The sequence below is a fragment of the Electrophorus electricus genome, chromosome 7 (genome assembly GCF_041902795.1).
Source record: "Electrophorus electricus isolate QZ-2024a chromosome 7, ASM4190279v1, whole genome shotgun sequence".
NCBI classification, from domain to species: domain Eukaryota; kingdom Metazoa; phylum Chordata; class Actinopteri; order Gymnotiformes; family Gymnotidae; genus Electrophorus; species Electrophorus electricus.
Window position 1 is genome coordinate 20,906,760 of NC_137503.1, and position 25,912 is coordinate 20,932,671.

The 25,912-nt window shown below is 40.4% G+C and overlaps 1 protein-coding gene across 2 annotated transcripts in view; it reads right to left on the reverse strand.

Moving 5' to 3' along the window:
* Window positions 1–925: 925 nt before the first annotated feature.
* Window positions 926–25,912, reverse strand: part of si:dkey-174m14.3 (brain-enriched guanylate kinase-associated protein) — a 74,562-nt gene continuing 49,575 nt past the window's right edge. Inside the window, exons 6-11 of one of the 2 annotated variants that reach the window (XM_027003963.3) lie at window positions 25,697–25,901; window positions 18,129–18,290; window positions 17,129–17,195; window positions 14,882–14,989; window positions 14,570–14,650; window positions 926–4,439 (exon numbers count right to left, since the gene is read on the reverse strand). In XM_027003963.3, coding sequence (XP_026859764.2) covers window positions 3,051–4,439; window positions 14,570–14,650; window positions 14,882–14,989; window positions 17,129–17,195; window positions 18,129–18,290; window positions 25,697–25,767 — 1,878 coding nt within the window. In that variant the 5' untranslated portion in view covers window positions 25,768–25,901 and the 3' untranslated portion in view covers window positions 926–3,050. Of the gene's footprint in view, window positions 4,440–14,569; window positions 14,651–14,881; window positions 14,990–17,128; window positions 17,196–18,122; window positions 18,291–25,696; window positions 25,902–25,912 lie in introns of those variants that run through there. The other variant, XM_081718254.1, reaches the window with a different exon arrangement.

Here is a 25,912-nt window from a genome sequence, read left to right on the forward strand (position 1 = left end):
CAGAGAAGGATGGGTCAGTGGCCAGGACAGGAGGCTGGAGAAATGGGAAAGTAGAATTTTTGGTGCTCAGCCTTTGCTGTGTGTCTGAAAATGCCCTGCAGGCCTATGACAACACCTAGTTAAGAAGAGCAAATAGTGGAGGGTGCCATCAGTTTCCCTGAATACCAAACATATGAACCAAATGCCTATGGAACATATGGCTCATTGGAAATCTAAACATGAACCTTGAATATTTCATAGACTCTTGGCAAACTCTCCATAACAAATGTATTACTTTACATCAGAATTGTTATAAACTTGTAATGTTCAGGTTTTCAGCCATAATGTCTAATTGAGTTACAGCTTTAAAGTACAGCAACTTTGTAAAATTATGATCTTTATAATTCTGATCATTGGCTTTGGTAGCACTAGAAAAATTTGAACTTGTTTTGAAGTACATAAACAAGTGAGTGAACAAGTGAATGATTCTTCCAACACAGAATTGTTTTATTATCAGTACTCTGGAAAACAAATAAAAGTAACATCATTGCCTTTTCCACGTAAATCTGATTTAAACAATTTTTACATTCCTTTTGCTCTTTCTGGATATGGGTAGAACTGTCCTTGATCATATTTGTTGTCAAAGTATTTGATGTATAAATCTATTCTTGTTGTGTCCAGCCTGGATAGGAAAATGTGTAGTGGATGGGAGACTGTTGCTGTGTTGAGTGTAACTACCAGAGACACTTCCACTCTATGATGGAGTGAGCAGAGAGAAAGCAGACACTGTTATGTGTTAATACTGGCCTACACTATAAAACTTCACTTTGTATTTACTCACTTTGTACTTATTCATTTTTTGCATACATCACAGAGTGAGGCCTTATAGACAACAGATGAGTATGTATATATATCAGAGAGAGAGAGAGAGAGCAAGCACGAGAACCATGGTGCAGTGCTTCTGCTTTATTTAATAGAGAAAACAAAGCATAAGAAATAGTCATGCATCAGGGTGGCAGCTGATTAGGAGAAAAGGATCAGAGCGCATGAGGTAGAGAGGACCTGGGTGAGACTCTGACCACAGCAGGGACACAACTTGGAAAACAGCGAATAGAGAGCCACCTCAGATATTCCAGCCAGTAACAAAGCACAACAACAAATAAATACATACATACATACTTGCTTTCTAGTGCTTTTGTGATACTGTACTCCTATTGATGTGGAGCTAAATCTGAATAAGTAGACTTTTAAAAGAATATATGTATTAGTAGGATATTAACCTAACCATCCTGTTATTGTTAGCATAACCATGTCTTTATCAGAACTACAGACTAAGGATTCAAGTCAACTGTAGATTTACATTTTGAGGCTTTTTTTATAGCAATTGTATTTAGTGATTCCTCTGTAAAGATTATAATCTTAAGGGTTTATAAAGACAGCTGCTTCTCCAAGTGTTCTGTGCTTTCTGAGAGTCTCTGCCAACTAAGTCATCTGGCAAGATGTGCATATTGTTTACATTTTGGTACACATTTCCTGATACAAGTGATGCACCAATATTAAAATTATTGACTCAAAGTGAAATATGGCCACACTGGACCAAAGCTTCTTTACACTACTGCTTGTCTTCTCAAAAATTGTGGCTACAAATGGTGGCAGCATGCTAGCAGGGACCTTTCTTTTTGCTTCCGTAGTTTTGCTGCATTCTGCATACTGAACGGGATGTCATTTTTAAATGGTTTACCAGACCTGTAGTTGAGAAATCATTGGGTGCTATTATCCTCTTGAAACTTGATGTGAACAGTGATTACAAATTACTTGTCTAATATCCCTCTCAGAAACTATGAAATGGTTCCACATGGTTGACATTTTCACTGTTGCTCTGTGTCTACTGGCCTAAGAAACTAACAGTTCTGCATGACCAACCAGAATAAATGAACCTGCTGCTAACTACCAGCTCCCATCTGGGCTGGCTAACAGAAGGCTGGACAGTACTGTTCATGAAGGATAATAATAATAATAATAATAATAATAATAATAATAATAATAATAATAATAAGGTCCAAATATCATCCAACTGCAGAGCTTTAACCTGCCTACCCACAACATGGAAGCTCCTGTGAGGAATATTAGCAAGCAAACTCATTGAGTATAAATGCGATTACTGAGCACTGCTCAGAAGGGGAATGGTAACAACACCAGAAAAGCACCACCTACTGACAGATAGAACTGTTACCCAGGATTCCAAGATCAGGCTTCCATCAGGAAAGCATATGACTTCATATCAGACCTAGATACTTGCCTAGCCATGTATAAGATCAATAAGACTATAGGGCCTTCATCCAGAATTTAATGGAACACTGAAGGACAACACTAGGAGCCAACTTGAAGATAGTTGCCAAATTGAGCATATACGGTGGTACATATTAAGGGTATTGTCCCCGCTGCTGTTCTGCATAGGCCTGAATACTCTCAGTAATATCATTGATAAGCTTGGGGAAGGGTACAGTTTCAGGATTGTAACTATCATCAGCGATCTCCAGTATGTCCCTAGATGACATCCAGGGACATTAACTCACCGATCAATAGTGTGGGTTTTGGCCATTTTGGCCAAAATCTCTTTGTGTCCAAAATTTTGGTGCAGCAATAACTGATAGTGAGAATACGATATAATAACACATAAGTTAAATTTCATTGTCAAAATGATTTCTTTTAGAATACAGTATCTTCCAATAATCTCTGCAATAAATTCTTAGGTAATCTCAATTTGGCCCAGACTTGTTTTAATGTTATCTTAACCTACACACACTCTCACCCCCCCCCAACAACAACAAAAAAAAAACAAAGTAAATAGCACGGCATCTGTAACAAACTACAATGGCTAGTAAGATTCAGAGTATCTGTACAAATATTGTGATGGATTAGAGGTTCATACCAACTAGAGAATTTGGAGCACTTAATGTCCACTGTGTAGAAAACAACATGAACCTATGCAGAAGGAAATAGAGAAAAAGGTTCAATCAAAGAACTATGCATGTTTGAAAATCAGATGTTGAGATGGGGAAGCCCTGTCCTCAGTTAAGCAGAGTCCCATAGAGTTGAGCCTTGGTGAGACTATCTTTCCTTGACAAACCCAGCGAACTAAATGTTTGGTACTGTGCTGGTGGCTGGGGGGTGGGAGGATTGCTTCCCTGAGGGGAGGCACTATGTCGATCAGGTTGGTAGTGCTGGAGCTCTGCTGCAATCTCCAAGGAACCATGGTGCAGGGACCCACTGGAGCTGTTGGGGCTCACCTCCACGTACTCGCCTTGCTGGCTGGCCGCAGCTACAGCCTGCTCCTCAGGGCTATATAGGCTGTGCTCTGACTCCTGGCTGTCATCCTTGGCTTGGAAGAGGTGAGGCTGGCTGTGTGGCTGCCGAAGCCCTGGGCTCACCTCTGGGCTGGGGCTAGAGAAAGGATCCAGAACCCCCATGTGGTGGTGATATATGTCAGTCCCCTCCTGGAAGCTACTGTAGAGTGGCCCAAGCCGGATCTTTGCAGGTCGCAGGGAGAAATGCTGCTCAGAGAAGCTATAAGGTGAGGCACGTCCAGTGCTGTGATATGAGTGAGCACTCACATCCTCCACACTCAACTGCCTCCATCGACCAATCAGCTCTTCCTCCTCCGGGAGTAGTGTGCTTCCACGGCGACTGTCACCATAGGTGGTGATACTAGGAGAAGTGGAGTGTGGCAGGGGTTCATAAGGCTCACTGTAGCAGGAAGACATGGTCCTGCTGTAGATCGGCGAGCTACTGTTGTGGTGGGGGCTGGGCTCAGGTGGTTGGAACGTGTGCGCCTTGTTGAAGGCACTGGGGCTGTCTCTCTCCCAAGAAGAGTTACTCTTGTGTTCAAAATCAGTGGTATCTCTCCACTCCATATAAAGTCCGTGGGGTCGAGGGGAAGAGGCAGCACTGCTGGGAAGGTCTGCCCCTTTATCCTCAGAGCCACCCCCACTGAAACTGGAATAGGAGCTAGAGGCTCCACCCAGAGAGGTGGCAAACTTGCCAAAGTGCTCCTGGGAGAAACCCTGCTGTAGGGAAGGGGATCCTTCCTCTGGAGTGCTGTCTGTGGAGTTCTGAAGGCTGTAAAGTTTCTGATGGTCATGCAGATCCATGCTGGGCCTCCGTTCCCGTTGTCGCTCTTCTGGGCAGTAAAGAGCTGTGTCACTACTGTACAGGTCAGACTTAAATGTGGCACGCAGGCCAAGACGCTCAGGACTGCCCAGGCCGGTACCCACGAGGAAGCCCTGGGGTTGGTGGTGCTGGGGGCTAGGTGAACGTGATGCCTGAATACTGCACACTTCATCAGGCTTCTCCAACACACTGGCTATTACTGAAGCAGGGACAGTGTCAGAGTAGGGGGAGTGGCACAGGGATGAAAGTTCCATATGAAGTCTCAGCCTCTCCTGAAACTCTTCAGGCAACTGTGGAACAGGAAGAAGAGAAGTAAAGGACTTACTCTTACATAAATGAATCAAATGAAGTCCACTGGGACTTTATCACATCTCATCTTCTAGTTGTGACAATATTTGAATAAGTTTTATGTAATTTTTTTTAGTTTCAAGTCAGGTATTTTTATTGCCCAACAAAGGCTCAAAGTAGCTGTTTAAAATCTCTTGCTTATGTCCCATGCAAAGAAGGAAAATATTACCTTTAATCTGTTTCACTCACTTTCACTCCAGTGATAGTTTCACAAAGCAAAAAACATTGAATATAATGTGTAACACAATTATTACTGTTTCAAATGGAGTTACTGTTGAGGACATTTCTCCCACTTAAACCTGAAGAAAAAGAGATGTTTGTATTAGGCCCAGAGACAGCTAGGTTCTCACTCTCTAATTATTCAATTAACCTCAGTGGTCTCCCAATCATATCTTGTCTAATACTTCAGGGTCTTGGAGTAATTATGAGTCCCAGTCCCTCATTTGAAGCTCATGTAAATAATATTTTTATAAATGCCTTTAGCCACTTTTCTCTCCTCACATAATGCAAAAAAGCTAGTCCATACATTTTTCACTTTAAGATTGGATTACTGTACTGCCTTACTATATGACTATATCACTAAGTGCCTAAACAAGCTCCAGCTAGTTCAAAATGCAACAGCTAGAGTTCTTACTAGAACTAGAAAATTTCACTCCTATCTTCGCTACTTTAAATTGGCTCCCAGTAAAATTTTGTAATGATTATAAAATACTTCTAATGACCTGCAAAGCACTGAATGGTCTTGGTTCCTTCTGGCTCCATCCTTTTAGCTATGCTGCCATGGCTAGTTCTGTTGGAGTCCATCTTTGCACATTTTAGTTGCTTAATTTATACACTCTCATACCTGGATATGCGTAATCTTTTCTCACTTTTTTTCCGAGGTACACCTACCCCTGATGTCATGATGTCACTGAGTCTCAACCCATCTCAGCTGCCATGGCTACTCATACCACCCCCTGATGCCCCCTGCTATAGCCCACCATACCTGCAACCCAGCCAACTACTTCTCTGTTGCCCTTGATGAACTTTCTTGTGTGGGATGGGTTTTGGATATGCGCACACCATTGGGACCAGACAAGGACTTCTAGAAAACCAGACTAGACATTAATTGTTTATATTTTAGTATTTTATTATTAATGTAATATCATTTTTATAATTTTATTATAATTTATTTTTCTCTTTCGTTAATTATTCTGCTCCTTATTGTATATATTGTTACTATTATGGTGACAATTGTCTGCCAGAGGAGGATGCGCTAGGGAGCTTTTCCTTGCTACTGTCACCCTTGGCTTGTTCACTGGGGGGTTGGACTTGGACATTTGCAAAGCTGCTTTGTGACAACATCTGTTGTAAAAAGCTCTATATAAATACATTTGAATTTGAATGTAAGAATACATCTTTCTAGATCGCATCAGAACAGTATTGCAGTCCATAACTTTTATGTTAACATTTAAGTGTGGATCGTGTGATTTTTGAGAAATCTGTACTAAAAAACTCATCTTGAAATCATCTTAAAGATCATGAAACACTATAGACAATAAAGTGGCAAGTGTCAGATGATATTTATGTAAGTCTGTAGAAAAGTAGATGTGTATCTTGTGTATTTATTTTCATCATTCAGCTCTTCAGCCTGTTCCAGCACATATTTATGTAAAAGATTAGAATGGCCCTATCCATTCTCCATACCAAGTCTCTCATGACATTGAACTGAAATTATGTAGCAGGAATGAGACATCAAAAGACAAACAAAGGCACTGATATGACAACGGACATAAAAATGGAGATTCTTGACAAGATTGCTCATGCTGTGTTTGAATTAAAAGTATAACCGGATGGTGATGAAATTGAATCAGTAGCTTTGGCATTAGCACTAAAGTATATTTGCCTAAAGAAACCTGGTAGGGGCATGGGATATGAAGCATGGCTACTCAGCATAAAGGAAAATCTGAAAAACTATAGAGCAAAGTTGCAAAAGGCAGGCTGCACTGAAGTAAGTGTTAACAAAAAAGCAAAAAGCAGATGAAAGCCAAGAGAAGTTTTTGTTCTTCAAGTGAAGCATCATTATGGTTGCTTGGATGTTTTGAGACGTGATTTACTTCAGCATGCTTGGCCCTTTTAAGGTTGTAACTACATTGGCCCTTTTAAGGGTGTAACTACAACTAAATGTAGTTACACCCTTAAAAGGGCCAAGCATGGTGAAGTAAATCATGTCCCAAAACATCCAAGCAATCACAATGATGCTTCACTTGAACAAAAACTTATTTTGGTGGAAGAAACAAAAAAGGCAAGAAAAGACATGGGAGTTGTAAGATAGAAGACAAAGCTGACATTTTCCCTAAGGAGAAGAGAGATGATAGAGGACCAACTTAGTGGTGGTACTGAATAGGTGATGTCTTTTTTAGTATGCTAATGGAGTTTTAAGTATTGAGTAAAATTAAACTTGAAAATGAGGTATACACAAAATAGCATTGTTTGTGCTCAACAGATATGTGAAGAATTTTTCAAAGCTACCAACAAAAACCTGGTAGAAACCTTTAGGGCAGTCATTGACAAATGCACTATTAAATTGCTGAGAAAGCCAGGAATGCCAGGAAGTGAGCTTTTGGGCATGAAATGGAAGACTTATGGATGAAAAGGTTTTTTTATTATTTCAGTGTTATGGAACTGTAGCTACACTTGTTAATTAAACCACTAATTTGTAGCCCCAATCTTCATACTAAATATGCTATCATTTATATGTTCATTTTAAGACATCTGACATTGTCAACCAATTAAAGAGTGCTGTGCTAGAAGGTGTGCCTTTGTTTCTAAGAGAAGATCCCTGAAAGTTATTCAGAAATGTTTGGTACATAGTAGACATTAAGAAACATGTATGAGAGGTGAGAAAAGTATTTCTGTGTTTTCTTTGTGTCTCTCTCATAGGATATAGATCCTGAAAATGGGCAGAACAAAGGGGTATCTGTTGGAGTATTTGAAATTTTGGAGGATGATGTCTCTGTTGCAAGCTCTTCAGCAAACATACAGAACATCACTATTGTTGTTGAAGAGACTGGAGAAACATGCAGACATCTCTATAGGCTTGGCATACCTTTTTGGTCTTATGTATGCCCTTAACCTTTTTTATCTAAAAGGTCTTAATGTGATGCCATTCAGAATGTGTTCATGGAAAAGAAAAGATCTGTTAATAAGATACTGCTTTACAGTGCTTCAGATGTTAGTCCATTGTGCTGTTCATTGTGTTTTAATATATGCATGTGTGTGTCTGTATTGCCACGCCCTCTCGTGTTGTTTGCCTGATCCTTTTTGTGTGTAATTGTCATGTGTGTATATAAGTCTCGTGTCGTAAATCTCGTGTCGTGTTAATGTGTGTTTCGAGTCGTGAGTCAACATTAAAACGTATGTCTTTGTTTGATGTGTCTCATCCTCGCATCCTCTTTAATCCTTAATCGTTACAGAAACACCGACCTACCAAGGATGCCTGGGAAAGGCAAAAAGAAGAAGGGGAGGAAAGGAAGTCAACGCCCTCCCACAGCACGTGCAGCGAAGTCTCCCGTGTTCTTGGGCACCCTCCTGACTCCAGGCGCAGGTCCAGGTGCAGAAGCAGGGGAGTCATACGGAACCCTGGCAGGTGACCTGGACTGGTATAACGATTTCCAGTCCTTGGAGTCGGAATCTGTGGACCCCTACTGTCCAGCGGAGAGACCTTCCCTCATCCTGGCCTCGCTTGAAGGAACTACAGGAAGGGAGGAACCCGCTGAACAATTTTGGGGGGGACCTGTGCATGGTCTAGGATCAGACATTGCAGAGTCCTATGGAGAACAGCCGGACCAGGAGGACCGGTAGTCGGAGATGGACTCTGCTGGGTCCTACGACCCCTGCCTGGATGATCAATGGAGCTACACAGATTAAAGACAAGGGAGTGCAGTGATGTCTATCTGCAGTCAGATATGGGGTCTGATCTTGAGGAGAACCCGTCGATGGAGGTGGAGGAGGTACCTCAGGGGAATCCCTCCTCTCTGACTGACCTCACAGACTCCAAGGGTGATGAGCCTCCAGCACCCAAGGCACCACCCAGGGCACACCGCCCAGGAGCAAGCAGGCTAGTAGGGAGGCATCATTGTCAGAGGAGGACACTGCTCCGCCTAAGGCGAAGAGCCCCAGAGCACATGCGTCTACACCTAAGCCTCATAGAGGCAAAAAGGCACCAGCACCAGTGCCTGCACCGGAACCGGTCAACACAGCTAGTGCATGTCCTGATGTGCAAGCTCCAAAACCAGGACAGTCGGCGCTATCTAAGCTGGCGAGGGACACTCCCAACCAGGCTGATTGGTCCATGACCAAGCCGACGACTGGGGGACTGGCTGGGGTTCCTTTCCCCTTCCCAGGACTATTTAATGTATGTGGTGTTGTTCATGTGCCTATCCCTGTCATCGTGCCTGTCCTTGTAAATGTACCAGTTATTTTGTTCCCCTTTGTGTCTGTGCCCATGCCCATTAGTGTGTGCGTCCGTGTCCATCATCGTCTTGGTCCCTGTCCTTCCCCTGCTGCCCTGCTCGCGCTGGCCCGTGTTGGGTTGTCCGGTCCTCCAAAGTCGCCTTTTGGCTGTCAAAGCTGTCGGTGTTTAACCCAAGTAGTGTGTTAATGACATCTTCAATATCTCTTTCAGCTGCGCCGTGGTCCCAACATGCTTCAAGACCACCACCATCGTCTCCGTGCCTAAGAAGCCCACGGTGTCGTGTCTCAACAACTACCATCCCATCGCACTCACATCCATCATCATGAAGTGCTTCGAGAGACTCGTCATGATACACATCAAGACCCAGCTTCCCCCTTCTCTGGACCCCTTGCAGTTCGCGTACCGCTCCAACCGCTCTACAGATGATGCCATCTCTACCACACTTCATCTGGCACTCACACATCTGGATAAAAAGGGCACCTACGTAAGAATGCTGTTCATAGACTTCAGTTCAGCATTCAACACCATTGTTCCTCAGCATCTGATTGGAAAGTTGAGCTTACTGGGCTTGAACACCTCCCTCTGCAACTGGATCCTGGATTTCTTGACTGGTAGACCTCAGTCAGTCCGGATTAGGAGCAGCACTTCCAACACCACCACACTGAGTATTGGTGCTCCCCAGGGCAGCGTACTCAGCCCTCTGCTGTTCACACTGCTGACTCATGACTGTGCAGTGATGCACAGTTCGAGTCACATCATCAAGTTCGCTGATGACACGACCATGGTGGGTCTCATCAACAAAGACAACGAGTCAGCATACAAAGAGGAGGTGCGAGAACTGCTGAGCTGGTGTAAGGTCAACAACCTGTATCGGAATGTTGACAAGACAAAATAAATGGTTGTTGACTTCAGGAGAGCAAGGCGAGATCACTCCCCGCTAGCCATCAACAGCTCCTCAGTGGAGATCGTCAAGAACATCAAGTTCCTTGGTGTTCACATAGCGGAGAACCTCACCTGGACCCTGAACACCAGTTCCATCACCAAGAGAGCCCAGCAATGTCTTTACTTCCTTCAGAAGCTGAGGGAAGCCCATCTCCCATCACCCATCCTCACTACCTTCTACAGAGGTACTGTAGAGAGCATCCTGAGCAGCTGCATCATTACCTGGTTTGGGAACTGCACTGCCTTTGACCGCAAGACCCTCCAAAGAATAGTGAGAACAGCTGAGAAGATCATTGGGGTCTCTCTTCCCTCCATCACGAACATCTACATAACACACTGCATCCGGAAAGCCACCAACATTGTAAAAGACCCCACACACCCCTCACATGAACTGTTCACCGTTTTGCCATCTGGAAGAAGGTACCGCAGCATCCAATCCTGCACCTCCAGACTGTGCAACAGCTTCTTCCCAGAAGCCATTAGACTCCTGAACTCTGGCTGACTCCAATTCCAATTCAGATTCCAAAATGGGCACTTTTATACATGCTTATACACAGTCACACACACACACACACACACACACACACACACACACACACACACATACACACATACGTACATACATACATATCTATACACACACTCACACATTGTTTTACATCGGACTAGTGCTGAAGTCAAACCTCACACAAATAAACTACGCACTCCTGTTGCAGTCTTGCACATTGTCCTACTTGCTGCTAGAGTACTGTATTAAACCAGCACTGTACTCTGAACTGTCCTGGCTGCTACCAGTGACTGCTATGTTCAGGGTAGCATGTCACTGATTGCTATGCACAACTCGCTTTACATATGCCCAGTACTTTGTACTGTACTAAATAATTGCACTGTCTACTAACTTTGTATTTGCCCTGTCCTGTATTTATTATTGTTTATTTAACGTTTATTTAATGACATTTTGCACTATATTGGACTGTTTGCACTTGTGTAGCATGTTGTCTGTTGCACTGTTGTTTTTGTGTTGCACCATGGTCCTGGAGGAACATTGTCTCGTTTTTGTTGTGTACTTGTATATAGCTGAAATGACAATAAAACCTCTTTGAACTTGAACTTGAACTAATGTGCATTTCGAGTCATGAGTGTTAAATCAACATTAAAACATATGTCTTTGTTTGACGTGCCTCGTCCCCGCATCCTCTTTAACCCTTAATCGTTACACAGACAGGACCAGGACCCCCAACATATACCTGGAAAGTTTGACTTTCTCAGTCTGGTGCAAGTTGTCCCACTGTTAAAGACCCTCTAAAACTAAAGAGGGGTTCCTGCCATAGAACTTCTGCAAGGGGAGACAAAGACTCAGACTTTTCCTTTTCTAAGTCTATAACCTCTCGGTAAGCAGTTAGACAGACTTGAATCTTATTTTATCCTAGTTTTTTTCTTTCATTGTTAGTTTACTTATTGTTAAATTGTATTCATTGGAATTTGCTCACAGCTTATGTCAAGCAAAGGTTGCTTATAAGTTTTTCTTTCTTTCTTTCTCTTTTCTTTATTACCCTACTAATTAGCTACTTTTATCCACTATAAACCATTTGTGTTCATTTTTGCTTGGTTGCATTGCTTTGATCTTTATTATAGTGATTCTAGTGAACTCAATACAGCAGTCAGTATGCAAACTAGATAAGTAATTGTATAAATACATAGGTGTATATATACATATCCTGTACTAGGATGTATAATATCCTACACCATTAGAGCTACATTGGAGCTTCACACAGGGGCCAACTTTCTTTCTTCAACCCAGCAACCACAACATCACAAGCTCTTCTCAGGAGTCATCAGGTAGACATCTCCCTTCATCTGTGTTTTCTTGAATTAAGAGCATGACACTTCCAGGAGGGTTAACAGTGAGGTCTGGAGTCCCAGTCTCACCCCCACCAAGCTCATTTTCAGACACAATCCATGATGGCCTTCCCAGGGACTAAGGCTGTACCCAGCCCCACTGGCATTAATGTGTACTCGGTGCCACCAGTTCCACATGGATTTTACCTCCTTTTAAACTAAGGCACACCTCTTTATTTCAAACGAGGTGTATATATAAAAATTTTAGAATAACGCAATTTGAAGTAAATTTTTATCTAAATGAATGAGTTGGATAATCCTTTTTCTACTCCATTAAATAAAAGTACAAGAGAAATGTAAACCTTTGTATCCAATTACATTCTCAGTCAGAAACTGCGAGTATGCTCTGTGCAAAAACACAACAACTTTTAGCAAGTTAAACCTGATGGGTACTGCTCTTCAGAAGAGTTTTTGCTTTAAACTACAAGAGTTCCATATACTTAGAAGAATGGATGCCCACAAATTTCAGAATAACAATCTGTTCAAACAAGAATATGATCACATGAATGGCAGTTCTTCCCATTGTTATAGTAATGTTTACACTAAATTGTGCTCCTTGTATTTGTACAGTTTTAGATCAGAGTTCATGGATCAGAGTTCACAGCCTGCCCCGTGCAGGAGGGGTTCACCTTTGTAGCTAGCTACAACCCTATAATGGCACGTGCCTGCACAGGGTTTAATGTCAAGTGTTTGTCTGTCTATTTAAACCCCCGTCAGTGCGTGCCTCAGTGTTGGTCATTGTCAATGTCAATGTTAATGGTCATGTACGTGTTGATGTTAGTGTTAGCTGTTAACGCCACTGTTCATGTTCACTGTTGTTACTGTGTGTGAGTGCTGCTGTTGTCATTCATGTTTTATGTCATTAAATGTTGTCACCATGTCAAGGGAGTCTGTACGTCCTGTTCCGCGCCCTGCTGCACTTGGGCCATCACAATTAGATTACTGAGTTTAATTGCATGTAAACAGTTCTGTTGTAATCTACAGAGTGAATTATTTCAGATTGAGGCAAAATAATCTTTGCATGTAAATGTAACCAGTCTAATACAGCAATCTGCCTGACTTGCTAATGCTAACATTTACATCCATGTTGAAAATTTGATTCTAGTTAGGTATATACAGCGGGTGAAATAAGTATCGAACACGTCACCAATTTTCTAAGTAAATATATTTCTAAAGGTGCTGTTGACATGAATTTCTCACTAGATGTCGGTAACAACCCGTCCCATCCACACATGCAAAGAAATCATAGATGTCCATAAATTATGTGTAATAATGAGAAATGACACAGGGAAAAAGTATTGAACACACTTACTGAAATGTATTTAATACTTCGTACAAAAGCCTTTGTTGGTGTTGACAGCTTCTAGACACTTCCTGTATGGAGTTGCATGCATTGCTCAGGTGTGATTTGGGCCTGTTCTTCCACACAAACACTCTTCAAATCCTGAAGGTTCCGTGGGCTCCGTCTATGAACTTCCTTCCATAGATTTTCAATTGCATTCAGGTCAGGTGATTGGCTGGGCCATTGTAGCAGCTTTATTTCTTTCTCTGAAACCAATTGAGTTTCCTTGGCTGTGTGTTTGGGATCATTGTCCACCCTCGTTTAATCTTCATCATCCTGGCAGATGGCAGCTGATTTTTATCAAGACTGTCTCGGTACATTTGTCCATTTATCCTTCCTTCAATTATATGAAGCATGCCAGTGCCATATGCTGAAAAACAGCCCCAAACCATGATGTTCCCTCCTCCAAACTTCACTGTTGGTATGGCATTTTTGGGGTAATATGCAGTGCCTCCAAACATGGTGTGTGACCTCCAAACATGGTGTGTATTACTTCATTCAAAGAGTTCAATTTTGGTCTGACCAGATTATGTTCTCCCAGTATTTCACAGGCTTGTCTAAATGTTGTTGAGCAAACTTTAAAAGCGATTCAACATGCTTTTTCTTCATTAATGGAGTCTTGCATGGTGAGTGTGCATACAGGCCATGGAGGTTGAGTGCATTACTTATTGTTTTCTTTAAAACAATTGTACCTGCTGATTCCAGGTCTTTCTGTAGCTCTCCACTCTTCTGATATTTCCTTTCACTCCTCTGTCTCAAATCTTGCGGGGAGCACCTGGTCGTGGTCAGTTTATGGTGAAATAATGTTCTTTCTACTTCCGGATTATGGCCCCAACAGTGCTCACTGGAACCTTCAGTAGTTTATAAGCAATATTTCACAACAATAAGGTTGCAAAGGTCTTGAGAGAGCTCACTGGTTTTACCCATCATGAGATGTTTCTTGTGTGGCACCTTGGTAATGAGACACCTTTTTATAGGCCATCAGTTGAACCAGCTGATATTAATTTGCACTAATTGGCAGGATTGCTTTCTAATTACTGATAGATTTCAGATGGTGTCATGACTTTCCATGGCTTGCACCTCTCTTTCTTCATGTGTTCAATACTTTTTTCCTGTGTCATTTCTCATTATTACACATAATTTAATTTATGGATATCTATGGTTTGATTTCTTTGAATGTGTGGATTGGCTGGATTGTTACCGACATCTAGTGACAATTTCATGTCAATAGCACCTTTAGAAATATATTTACTTAGAAAATTGGTGACATGTTCAATACTTATTTTACCCGCTGTACTAGTATAGCAATACTCTGATTATTACACTGCCATGTAATCATCTTATTTATGTAAACATACTGAGTGTGTTCTCACTATGCTCATACTGACTGAAGGGCTTGATTATGGGAGCAGAATGATTGCATGATCACTTACCTCTGAGAGCAGGGCTCTGTAGTGGGACTTATTGCACTGCAAAAGCTGGGCAACTATTTTACAGTCCTTCCTGTACAAGTCCTTCAGAGACAGACAAAAACCATGAGGTCAGACCATTGACAGTCATAACATCTCAAGCCTGCTATGAAGATTCTGATTCTGCCATGTTTACCTCCTATGTGTGGAGGAATGACAACAAACATTTCAAGTATCATTTATGCTATTTTCAATATCTGGTGATGTTTATGTGAGCATTTTTGTGAGTACTGTATTTGTGCACTAGTGTATGGTAACTGTGCCTGCAGCCCTTACATTGTCGTCCTTCAGCTTCTCAATCGTCATCTTGGCTTCCATGAGATGGCTGTTCAGGACCAGGATCTCCCGTCCCAGTGCCCGCTTCTCATCATCATGGTGCTGTGACTGAGAAGGGATGCAGAGAGGCACAAGCTGCGGCACACATCACCATAAGAATTAAGCTTCTCTCTCATTAACTACATTAATGACATAACAGTGCATTCCAACTGCTCTCTCAATACTTGAGTACCTCAAAACATTTTAGTCCAACTGCTCTTAATTACATAATAACCATGTAATCCTTCTGCATGCTCATTAATTTAAATATGACTTAACGATCAGTTGTCCTTTAATGACATCATATCCAGGTAGTCCTGCTGCTTTGATATTAAGTATCAGGGTTATGAACTGCAAAATATTAAAAATGTTTGTTTGATACTAATCTAGAAGTAAACTACTAAATATTAAAATTTTAAATAAAAAAACAATATAAATATGAAAAAAATACTGTTCAAAATCCAATCAAGTTGATTCATCTGTTTTAGATGAGAACATTCTGGATATGATACTGATAATTCCAATGAGCATGTTTGATTGACAGCTTGTTGTCACAGACTAGCAGCATGCTATGCTAATGAAGCAGAGTTGAATATAATGATGCAAGCATGGATTCATTGAATTATACAAGCATAAACGTGACATACCAACCTACCAATGAGGATTTTGCAAATCATTCTGAAGTTACAGCACTAGATATCTTTGAAGAGCTGATGGAACATTAACTTTTTATTTTCTATCAGGATGAAAAGAAATCTATATGCATAGGCACAAATGGCTAGCTTTGTGGATAGTAAGAAACTGACATGACCACTGCAAGATAATATAGCCTTGCATTGACCACCTTTTGTTTTGTTTTTTTAGTTAATGTTACTGTAGCATAATCTAATACCTGTTCTGATATAATTAGAATCAATTCATGATTCTACAAGATTGGTCAGGGTAAAGCTTATGTAAGCTTTGCACAACATTAGAACTGCCCATTTTACATTAAGGTGAGAAATTCTGGCAAAATATATTGGATGTTGGAATGGTATCCAAAGGGACACACTTCATATATCTACACTGCATTCCCAGAAAAGCCAGGTTAACCTTAATAGAAAGAAAACACAAATTAAGATTCCCTGGAAATTAATGTTGTCATCATAACCTTGTGTTTTAGTTGTTCTTATATTAATGACATTAGAGATAAGATCAGAATCTTGCAGCCCATTTATTAATGACATTCACTGTTGAGCAGTGCTAGCTCAGTGGTTAAGGTATTTGACTTATAATTGCCAGTACAAGCCCCACCATTTCCAAGTTACCACTGTTGAGCTCCTAAGCAAGGCCCTTAACCCTTAATTGCTCAAAGTTGTATTTAGCCATGATTGTAAGTCACTTTGGATAAAAGTATTAGCTAAATGCCATAAATGTAAACATTCATAGCATCACAAAAAAATCTAGTGCAGCTGCTATCTTAGTAATGACATTATTAACACGAGAACATGTAATAATGACATTATTAACATTATTAACATGTAGTGAAACTGTCCTCTCATTAATAGCACACATCAAACCATGTAGTAAAGCTACTCTTATATTCACGTTAGTGACATTGTCAACATGTAGTCCATCTCTCTAACACCAATCAATGTAATTTATTAACAGTAGGCTATAGTAGAAAATCAAAATTGTAAATAATAATGTTTATACTGTTGAATATTTTATTCATTTTAAAGGAGCCCACTAATATAAAATATGAGCAGTGAAGTAACCTACTCACAAATTTTAGAGATTGCAAGTGAATTGTTTAATAAAAGAACATGTGGCTGTTATACAATGATCTGTAGCAAGATGGCAAAATCTGTAACAAAATTATGGTCTATTGTATTAATCCTCCTGCCAACACATTCTATGTAATACCATAATAGATGGTACAATACACTCACCATCATCATACTATACTTAACAAAAACAGTGTGAGTATAAGGCATTGAAATTCAAATATCTGTTGTTGTATTTATTTAAAAAAGCACCAAGAGCTAGGCACTCAAGAGGAATTTGCCACAGAAAAATAAAAATCTAGTGGGATATAGGTGATAAACACAGTTGCACATGCAAATGCAAACAGACATGGGCACATAGCATACAACAAAGAAATAAATGTCCAGTAATGCACTCAGAGATGTATGTCTTTTGTCTTGGTTTTGAAAAATCTTTACTCACTGTTCTGTGTATCTTTTCTTCTAGGTCCTGGTTGATTCTCTGCAGTGCTGAATAACTGCTCTGTATTCTGCAGTGGCACACAGAAGACAATAAGACCCTCTCAAACACATCTTAGCTTTGGCTCACTTGTGGAAGCTAATTCCAGTTGGAATAAAAATGAAAATTGTATATATACTAAATTACTGCATAATCTTGTCTCACAAGGAAATATTAGAAAAGAAATATAAATTGTGGTATATTTTTAGCTCCTAGTGTTTATCTGCATACAAGTCTTGCCTAACCTTCAAGTTTGCCTCTATTTTGTCCCTCATATAAGCCCTAGAAATAATTCTACTTCTAAGCTTAATATAATTGTTAAGAAATTAATAATAAAAACCATGTCCTAAGGCTTTTTTTTTGGATGGATAGACTATCTAGGCAGACTCAATATTCTGATAAGAAGGCTTTGAGTATATAATTTCTGAGGTATGTCAGTTTCATTGGATGTATCAAAAGACAAATTCAGCACATTTCTAATTTCCCAACTAAAGTACTTGACATCTAGCAACATTGCCCGTGCTGTGATTTTTACAACCACCTAGTGTTGCAATAGGGAGCTGTTTACCAAATGCTTTTACTCTGTTTGAAACCCTGCTACATTCTCCAGGGATGCTTTATGCAGCTATAAAATCATGTCACCCATGATGTCACTTAAGAGGTAGGTCTGATTTCACAGTGGTGTTTTTGTGTACCCAGTCAATACTGCACTGTCTAAAATAATCTGTGCAGATGGAAGTAACATTTATTAGATATAGTCTAAGGCAAAACTTAATAGCAACGGTAACCTATCTATCAATACTAATTAAAGTCTTAAGAGGTTCAATTGAAGTTGCATCAGAGATGGAATCTCTGCATGAGTACTTGTTTCCAGGAATAGGGTTATGCCCTACTGCTCTGCAGAAATCACCAGCAGCTATAAAACCAGTTAGTGGGAGAAATGGTTGGGCGGAGATACTTTTACCGCCGAAGTTTGTCAGTGAACTTGTCAAGTTCCTCCTGAGCACGACGCAATTCAGTCTCCAGGTACTGCCGGGTGGAGTCAAATTCATTTTCTAGTAGTTCCAGCTTATGAGTGGTATAAGATAGCCGCTTCCGCAGGTCTTCCTTTTGCTCCTGCAATGAGCTGCTCTCCCACACACAAACACACACAGCAAATAAAATCAGTGTATTTGCCAGGTATGTGACACATGCAAGGGATTTGTCTTGGTGAGTGCACATGTAACATACCAAACAAGCTGACACACTGGACTACTTGCAGTAGAATACAGAGAAAAGGAAATACACTGAATTTCTATATATTAAAAATGATAAATTAGAACAGACATGAAAAAAATAATGATGCACATATGAGCAAGGACTGGAGAAATATAAGTGTTAGATACACTATAATATGGTAGTTTATAAAATGGGCATTTGTGCATAGTGTCACAGAACGCTCCCCCCCACGAGTCATGTGGTACGGCTGCCGCATGCAGTGGGAATCATGTCTGTTTGTGGCCACGCCCTCCGTAAGGACACACACCTGCATGGGGTTTATCATTATGTGTTTGTCTGTCTATTTAAACCCCAGATAGTGTGTGCCTCGGTGTGGGTCATTGTGGGTGTAGGTGTTGTTGTAAGTGTTAATGTTTTGTATAATCACTGTTGCTTAGCTTTTGTCATCATTATTAATGTTCACATTGTTAATGTAATAATGCTCACTGTTAATGTTTTGTTTGAGTGCTATCGTTGTCTTGTATGTATTATGTTATGAAATGTCTTTCATAAGTTACTGGGCTTAAAAATTTACTGGGCTATCTGTCATGATGGTAGTATGTGGTGGCAGTGAGAATGTGATCTTTGTTTCTGTTAATTTTGTTTTCACGCTTGTCAATGTTCTGTATGTCCCTGCCTCCTTCAGGTGGTATGTGCTGTCCATTAGTTGTCACACCACCTGGGGGTTATTATGTCATTATGTTGCTCCTTATTTAAGTCTCCTTTTGTTTCCATGTCCCTAAAGGTCATTGTAATGTTATGTTGCTTACTTTTGTTGTAGTTAGTGCACATTTATGTTCATTTTTGTTACTTTTGAGACTCACATTTGCTTCCCTCCCTTTCTTTTTATCTACAGATTCTTTGCCCATGATACTGTCTAACCTTTATTGTTTTAAGGCAGATGGCAGATGGTTGCACAGTTAATGTTTCTCATATTTTTGCAAATAAATTGGATTCTAAAGTTTAACTAATTAACACTCTAGTTTCTGGCACCTCAACCTTAGCATAACCTAGTTTTACAACGAGCAATTTACCCTCAGAGCCAGTAAGTCTGCGTCACAACACCATTAAGAGGATTCAATTGTATTTAAGATGCACTTAAAGTTGCAAAGATTTAGGATTTTAGGAACTTTAGGAATACATTTTTTTTTACATCACCTCCGCTTCTGACCATTGGAGTTGTACTAGCTGGGAATATTTCCAACACCTTTTCAAGTTTCTAATGCCTGTTAAGAACTTGTGTGAAACTTCCAATGTAAGAACCATCCTGGTTCAAAATACACAGTCATATCAGAATATTATGGCCATCTAACTAATAGTGGGAATAACCAGCCTTTGCTCTGATGAAACTAGCAAGATGTTGTAGCATGGACTGTATTAGGTGCTGGAAAGTATCCGGAGGCACTCCTGACCATTCCAACTGCAGCACTAAGGTGCTTCAGTTTGTGTGCTTGTGGGTCAGCACGGTGAATTTGCATTGAATTTAATTATAAAAATATTAATACAATCAATAAAGGAAATGTATAACTTTTTGTTTGTAAACACAGGGAAAATGCCTTAGTAAAAATCCCTTCTAGCTGTGTGTGAGCCATTCAAACTATTACTCCTCCAGAGATTTTCTTAAAACTCAGGTGCAATAAAAGTAAGTAGCTTTTACCTGGAAGTCACGGTTTAGAAAAAGTGAACACCTTAAAAGTCCAGAACCTCTCACAAGAAGAACTTGAGTCCTTACATTGTTTAAAGTTTATTAATTTATTTGTTTGTCTTGGTAAGCACTCTGTTTTGTTTATATTTGTCTTATTCTGCTCATTATACACATTCTCAGTTAAGTTGATGTTTAGCAGATTCATGTCATTGACAGAGATGGAATTAGTTCCATCTGGCCAGCATTAATTAGTCCTAATTCGTCAACTAAGTAGTCAGCACCAAGTTACTTTAGAGAAGTGACCGCTCCTACAGGAACATCACAAAGGCCTATTAGATCTACTGTGGAATATAGCAGTTGCAAACAAAATTGGCTTGTGGTGGAGCTTGAGTCCCTCACCACCTCTTTTGGATGTGTACAGGGTCATCATGGTGCATTTGAAGCTACCAGCATCACATGCCAGCTCCCAGAGCCCCTAAAGATCCAATATTATCTAATTCAAGATAATTTTGACTTGAACTCATCCATTAAGTAAGGCCTTAAGGTTGTCTACATGGTCTGTTTTTATGCCAGTTTGCTATCTGTAATCATAACAATAATGTGCACATAGAATTAGTTTAGGGAACACCTGTCCAGTTCAACAATTAGGTGTCCTGTACCCCTTTCCTGGTTTCCTGGAAATCATACCCTGGTTTATCATATCTAAATTCTAAAGCATTTCCCCTAGATTCTGTTGGGGTTTCAGTGGTTGTGGTTATTTAACCTTATTGGCTGGTTTCATTGTTTTATTGTTTTTATGCTTATAGCTTATATGAATATAGCTTTCATGTGTTATTTCCATATACCTGAGTCATATCTGTTTATCTCTCATTTACTGTATTAATGTTTTTTATAAATAAGAACATAAACCTCAAACTATAACACTTGTGACCATGTAAAAAATACAACAGAAGTCATGTAATAGACATTTTCATGACTTTTCACATGACAGTTCAGTGTTCAGTTAACTGATGGCTTTCTAAGTCATTTTACAAAGAGGAAAATGTCTCAACTTTAAAGCTCATTAAAACCTGTCAAATGGACAAATATGTAAATGAAGATCAAGATGAAGCTGATCATCCAAGCTGAAGTCAGACATTAAAAGGTCCCAGGCAGGAAAAGCTCCATAAATACAGTGATGAATATTTAAATTTGGCTTTACTTGCACAGTATAACTAACTCCTCAATGAATTGGCAGTTAAAATTAAGTTATGATTAACTGGGGCACCTCCCTATTTTAGGGGAAAATAATTATTACTTCTAATTAAAAATTAATTAATTAATATTAGTTCAGTCTTGGCTCATAAAATTAGGAAGTTCTATAATGTAATTTCTAAAAACTCATTGACACATTCACCAAGAGATTAGAAACATCACCCACAAATCATAAGATGTAAAACTAACAGGATGTGTATTGATATGTCTGTACAGATTTCAGTATGTAAAACACAGGTTTTATTTTTGCTATTGCTGCAAAAAAAACCAAAATGTTTTACTGCCAACTAGTGGGTAATATGAGAGCAACTTTTTTTCCAGAAAAAAAATTATATTGCGATGCAGCAAGTACTTCTAGTACAATTAAACATTATCTAACAAACATTACCTTCAACTTAAACTTACTTCTGGCTTTAAAAAACTGTTATGCAACTGGAACTGTTTTTCTACCTTCGCTACTTTCTTCACCATTCTTCAATGAGTTTTTTTTGGTTTAAGCATTTGTCTACATGGAGTTTTGTGAGGTTGGCTTGGCAACCCCACCTCTGGAAAGCTGGTTATTGGTTGCTCAATTGTTTGCTTTTGTAATGGGCCAGGCAAAATTTAGACACTTGTGGATAAAAGACAGGGTTTTATTGCAGTTCCACATAATGGAAAAATGAGGTTGCAACAAAATGGGCCAGGTAGAGAGAGTAGCCTGGTAAAACAGTCCGTGTCAAAACCAGAAAGACAATCCACAAATCCAGGCAAAAATCAGTAATGAGAAACTGTAAATCTTAGGTACAATACACATGGTTTTCTTTATTTTAATTTATAGATGATTCTCGGTGGATTCTATGTATTCCTGTATCCACTAAATTATTTTCCCTAAAAGGTGAACACAAAGGCTATTAATATTCATGAAGTAGGCAGACCATTTTCTTAAGACATATCTGAAACACTGAACCCCATCTTCAGTCTGGTCCAAGGTGCAAGCTGCAAAAAACTACTGAAACAAAAAAAGGGGGGGTTGTCACGGACTGCTCCTCCCCCATAGTCACGTGGTACAGCCCACTGCATGCAGGGGGATTCACAAATGTACTGTGTCTTTGTTTTTGTAATCACGCCCCTGAGATTGCACACACATGTATAGGGTATAATGTTAATGTCTTGTGTGTCAATTTAAACCCCTATCCATGTGTGCTCCCTTTATTGGTCATTGTCACTACATATGTGTTACTGTCCATCTTTGTAACCGTAATGTTGGTTTGTGTATGTCACGAGTTACTGTGTATGTGTTAAGTGTAGAGTCACGATTACCGTAAATGTTGTATATGAGTGCCAATGTTGTGGTCTATGTTGTATGTAAATAAACGTGTTTCACCAACGAGGAAGTCTGTGCATCCTGCCCCATGCCCTGTGGCACTTGGGCCAGCAAACGTTACAGAATGACCAACCACCAGAGGACGCTTACTTCCCCGTCACATAACAGACTTCCTAGTGGACAGTGCTTAGGCACAACCTAACCCCCAGCCTAGATCCCAGAAGATTGGGGAGAGTACTGTGACCTAAGATCACAGAACCTCTGGAGGGGGAAAGGAACACCTCATGGAAAATTTTGGGGGGAGCCTAGGGCGATCAAGTCGGCGAGATATACGGCCAAAGACACGAGAGCCCAAGTTCTTCTGCTTCTACAGGCACACCAGGAGGAGGATTGGAAGGGCCCACCCAAAGTCCCTGAGGGGGAGTTCTTCTGGGGCGCTCATAGAGCAGCAGGATAAATGAGGACCGTTAGGGAAGGCTGCACATACAGAACCAGGGCAGATGTGCACCCCCATGTGACTAAAGGGCCCAAGGACACATTTACAGTGACTGCGAGATTAACAGGTGCTGCAGCACAGCACCTTATGTGTTTGTGGATTGACACTATTGTTTATGTGTATTCATGCCTTGTGTTTGTTTTCAGGAGCATCATGTTGTGAGGAGAGTGTCGGACTGACCCAAGAGAGCCAGGCACTCTGCTTTTTTCCCTCACTTGTGGAGGTCTCCCAAGTGGGAGGTTCCTGGTCTGCCTTGTGCTGGGTGGGCACCGGGAAATGCCGTGCGATGTTTGTATGTGTGCACGACGGTTCGCTATCCCGGAAAGGGAAGCGTCGGGAACCACGCCCCTAGGGAGGGGTCATCTTCGAGAAATGCTCCCTCCCCACACTACACATGGAGCATACCGGAATACCATGAGAGAGGCAGGGATGCTGCCTTTTTCCTTCAAGAGAAGTCTCCCCATTTGGCAGTTCCTGACCTGCCTTGTAGTAAGTGGGCCCCCAGGCAGAGCCATGCAGTGTTTATCTGTGTGTGTATGCTTGGCAGCCTGGGATTTGCAGTCCCAAAGGTGGACACTTCGGGAGCCGCGCCCCTTGGGAGGGGGTTCTGTCACAGACTGCTTCTCCCCCATAGTCACATGGTATGGCCCACCTCGTGCAGGGGGATTCACAAATGCATCCTGGGGGCAGTGGTAGCTCACTGGTTAAAGTACTTGACTTGTAATTGGAAGGTTGCCAATTCAAGCCCCACCACTGCCAAGTTGCCAAGTGTATAGGGTTTAATGTTAATGTCTTTTGTGCCTATTTAAACCCCTGTCTGTGTGTTGCCTTTGTTGGTCATTGTCACTATGTATGTGTTACTGTTGATCTTTGTAACCGTAACATTGATTTGTGTATGTCACGAGTTATTGTGTTACTTGTCTAACACTTATGTAGATTCACGATTACCGTAAATGTTGTATACGAGTGCCATCCTTGTCGTCTATATTGTATGTAAATAAACATGTTTCACCGACAAGGAAGTCTGTGCGTATTGCCCTGTGCCCTGCGGCACTGGGGCCAGCAATGTTATGGGGGTTAAGAGGTAAGTCCCCCCCCCCAATGGAACAAAGACTAATTTTTCAGTAACCTGTCACTAAGCAGCTATAAATACTCAAATACAGGTTATCTTAGTTTGTTTTCCCATATTTTGATTTTGATGTTTTTTTTAAATTTATTTTATTATTAACTTACTTATTTCTTATCAGTAGTGTGTATTTGTCAGAATTTGCTCATCATAGCTTATATTGACCAATACACTGCTGTTATCAAACCAGCTCCTGCTTCAGAAAGGCCTGCCTGTGAAGGCCTATATGTCTCTCATTCGTGCCAGCTCTGAAGACCCAATCCCTGATCCAAGAATCCTTTTCCTGGATCAGGTTGAACTCTGGCATCTGAGTTTGTCTTCAAGGTAAGTTCTCTCTCTCACTCCAAAAAAAAAGGGGGGGGGGAGATTAAACAAATAACAGGGACAAGAGGGAATTAATACATTCCCTGACTGTCCAATTAAAATCCCCAAATCATTGACCCACTCCAGAGAGTTGTGAATAACTGGTGAGGCAATACAAGCCTGCTCTCTAATGAGGGTTATACAGTAGGCTTCCCAGTGGACATAAGGATCGAGATGTTTGAAAAGGGGCTAGCTCAGTAGTTAAGGTACTTGACTTGTAATTGGGTGGTTACTGGTTCAAGTTCCACCACTGCCAAGTTGCCACTGTTGGGCCCTTGAATAAGGCCCTTAGTTTCTCAATTGTAAGTTGCTTTAGATAAAAGTGTCAGCTAAATGCTGTAAGTGAAAGTACTGATGAATAGTAATAATTCACTCTGGCCTGGACCTTTTATGAGATTTGTATTTCTGAAGATGAGTAAAAATGCATCTTATACTAGCTATTTTCTGTTTTGATTATAGATCTAGATTAAGTGGCAAAAATAGTATTTTTGCACCTGCCATGCACATTACTGTTGCTGTGCTGCATTCCAACTGCCTGATGTAAAACATTACATTATTTTACATAGCATAATATCACCTATGACATGATTTGCTTAAGGCACTCTCTATTTAAAAAACTTTAACCAAGCTTCAGCTACATTTTTGTAGACTAGGCTAAATTATAGCTACATTTTGAAGTAGGTAGGCGAACACTAACTGTGCTATAGAAAAATCTCTTTACAAAAATAATAAGCAAATTACAACTTTGTTTTTCAGTGATTGCATATTGATATAGTGTTTTTTAACAAGTGCAAACATCAGCATAAAACTGCTAGTGTTCAACCAATACTACTTTTAAGACATTTGCATGCGTTACACTTGTTGAATGGAGTGGGAAAGAAATGATTTTTGAGACATAACAATCATCAAAGTTCTGACAATTTAAAGATCCATTCCTTGCTCTAGTTAAAATTATACCCATCCTTATTCAACTCCCTCCCCAGACTACCCACTTTGTATTATTTACAGGCATAATCACACAATGCACAAGCAACACTGGTTGATGACATGATTCTGGTAGGGAAAGCCATGATTTATTTCCCTCTTACCTCTTTTTCTGATGTTTACCACCATTCCGAGAGGTTTTTGGGGCCGTTTTGCCGATATATATCTTTTTCATGGTTTACTTCTGAATACCAGCTCTCATTAAGGTTTTAAAGAGGTTTTCCCTCTTTAAAATTTGTTCCTTATTTACTGTTGACTGTTTATGTTTTCCCAGATGTTCTTGGAGGCCACAGGTTACCCCTGCAACTCCTGTCGACAGA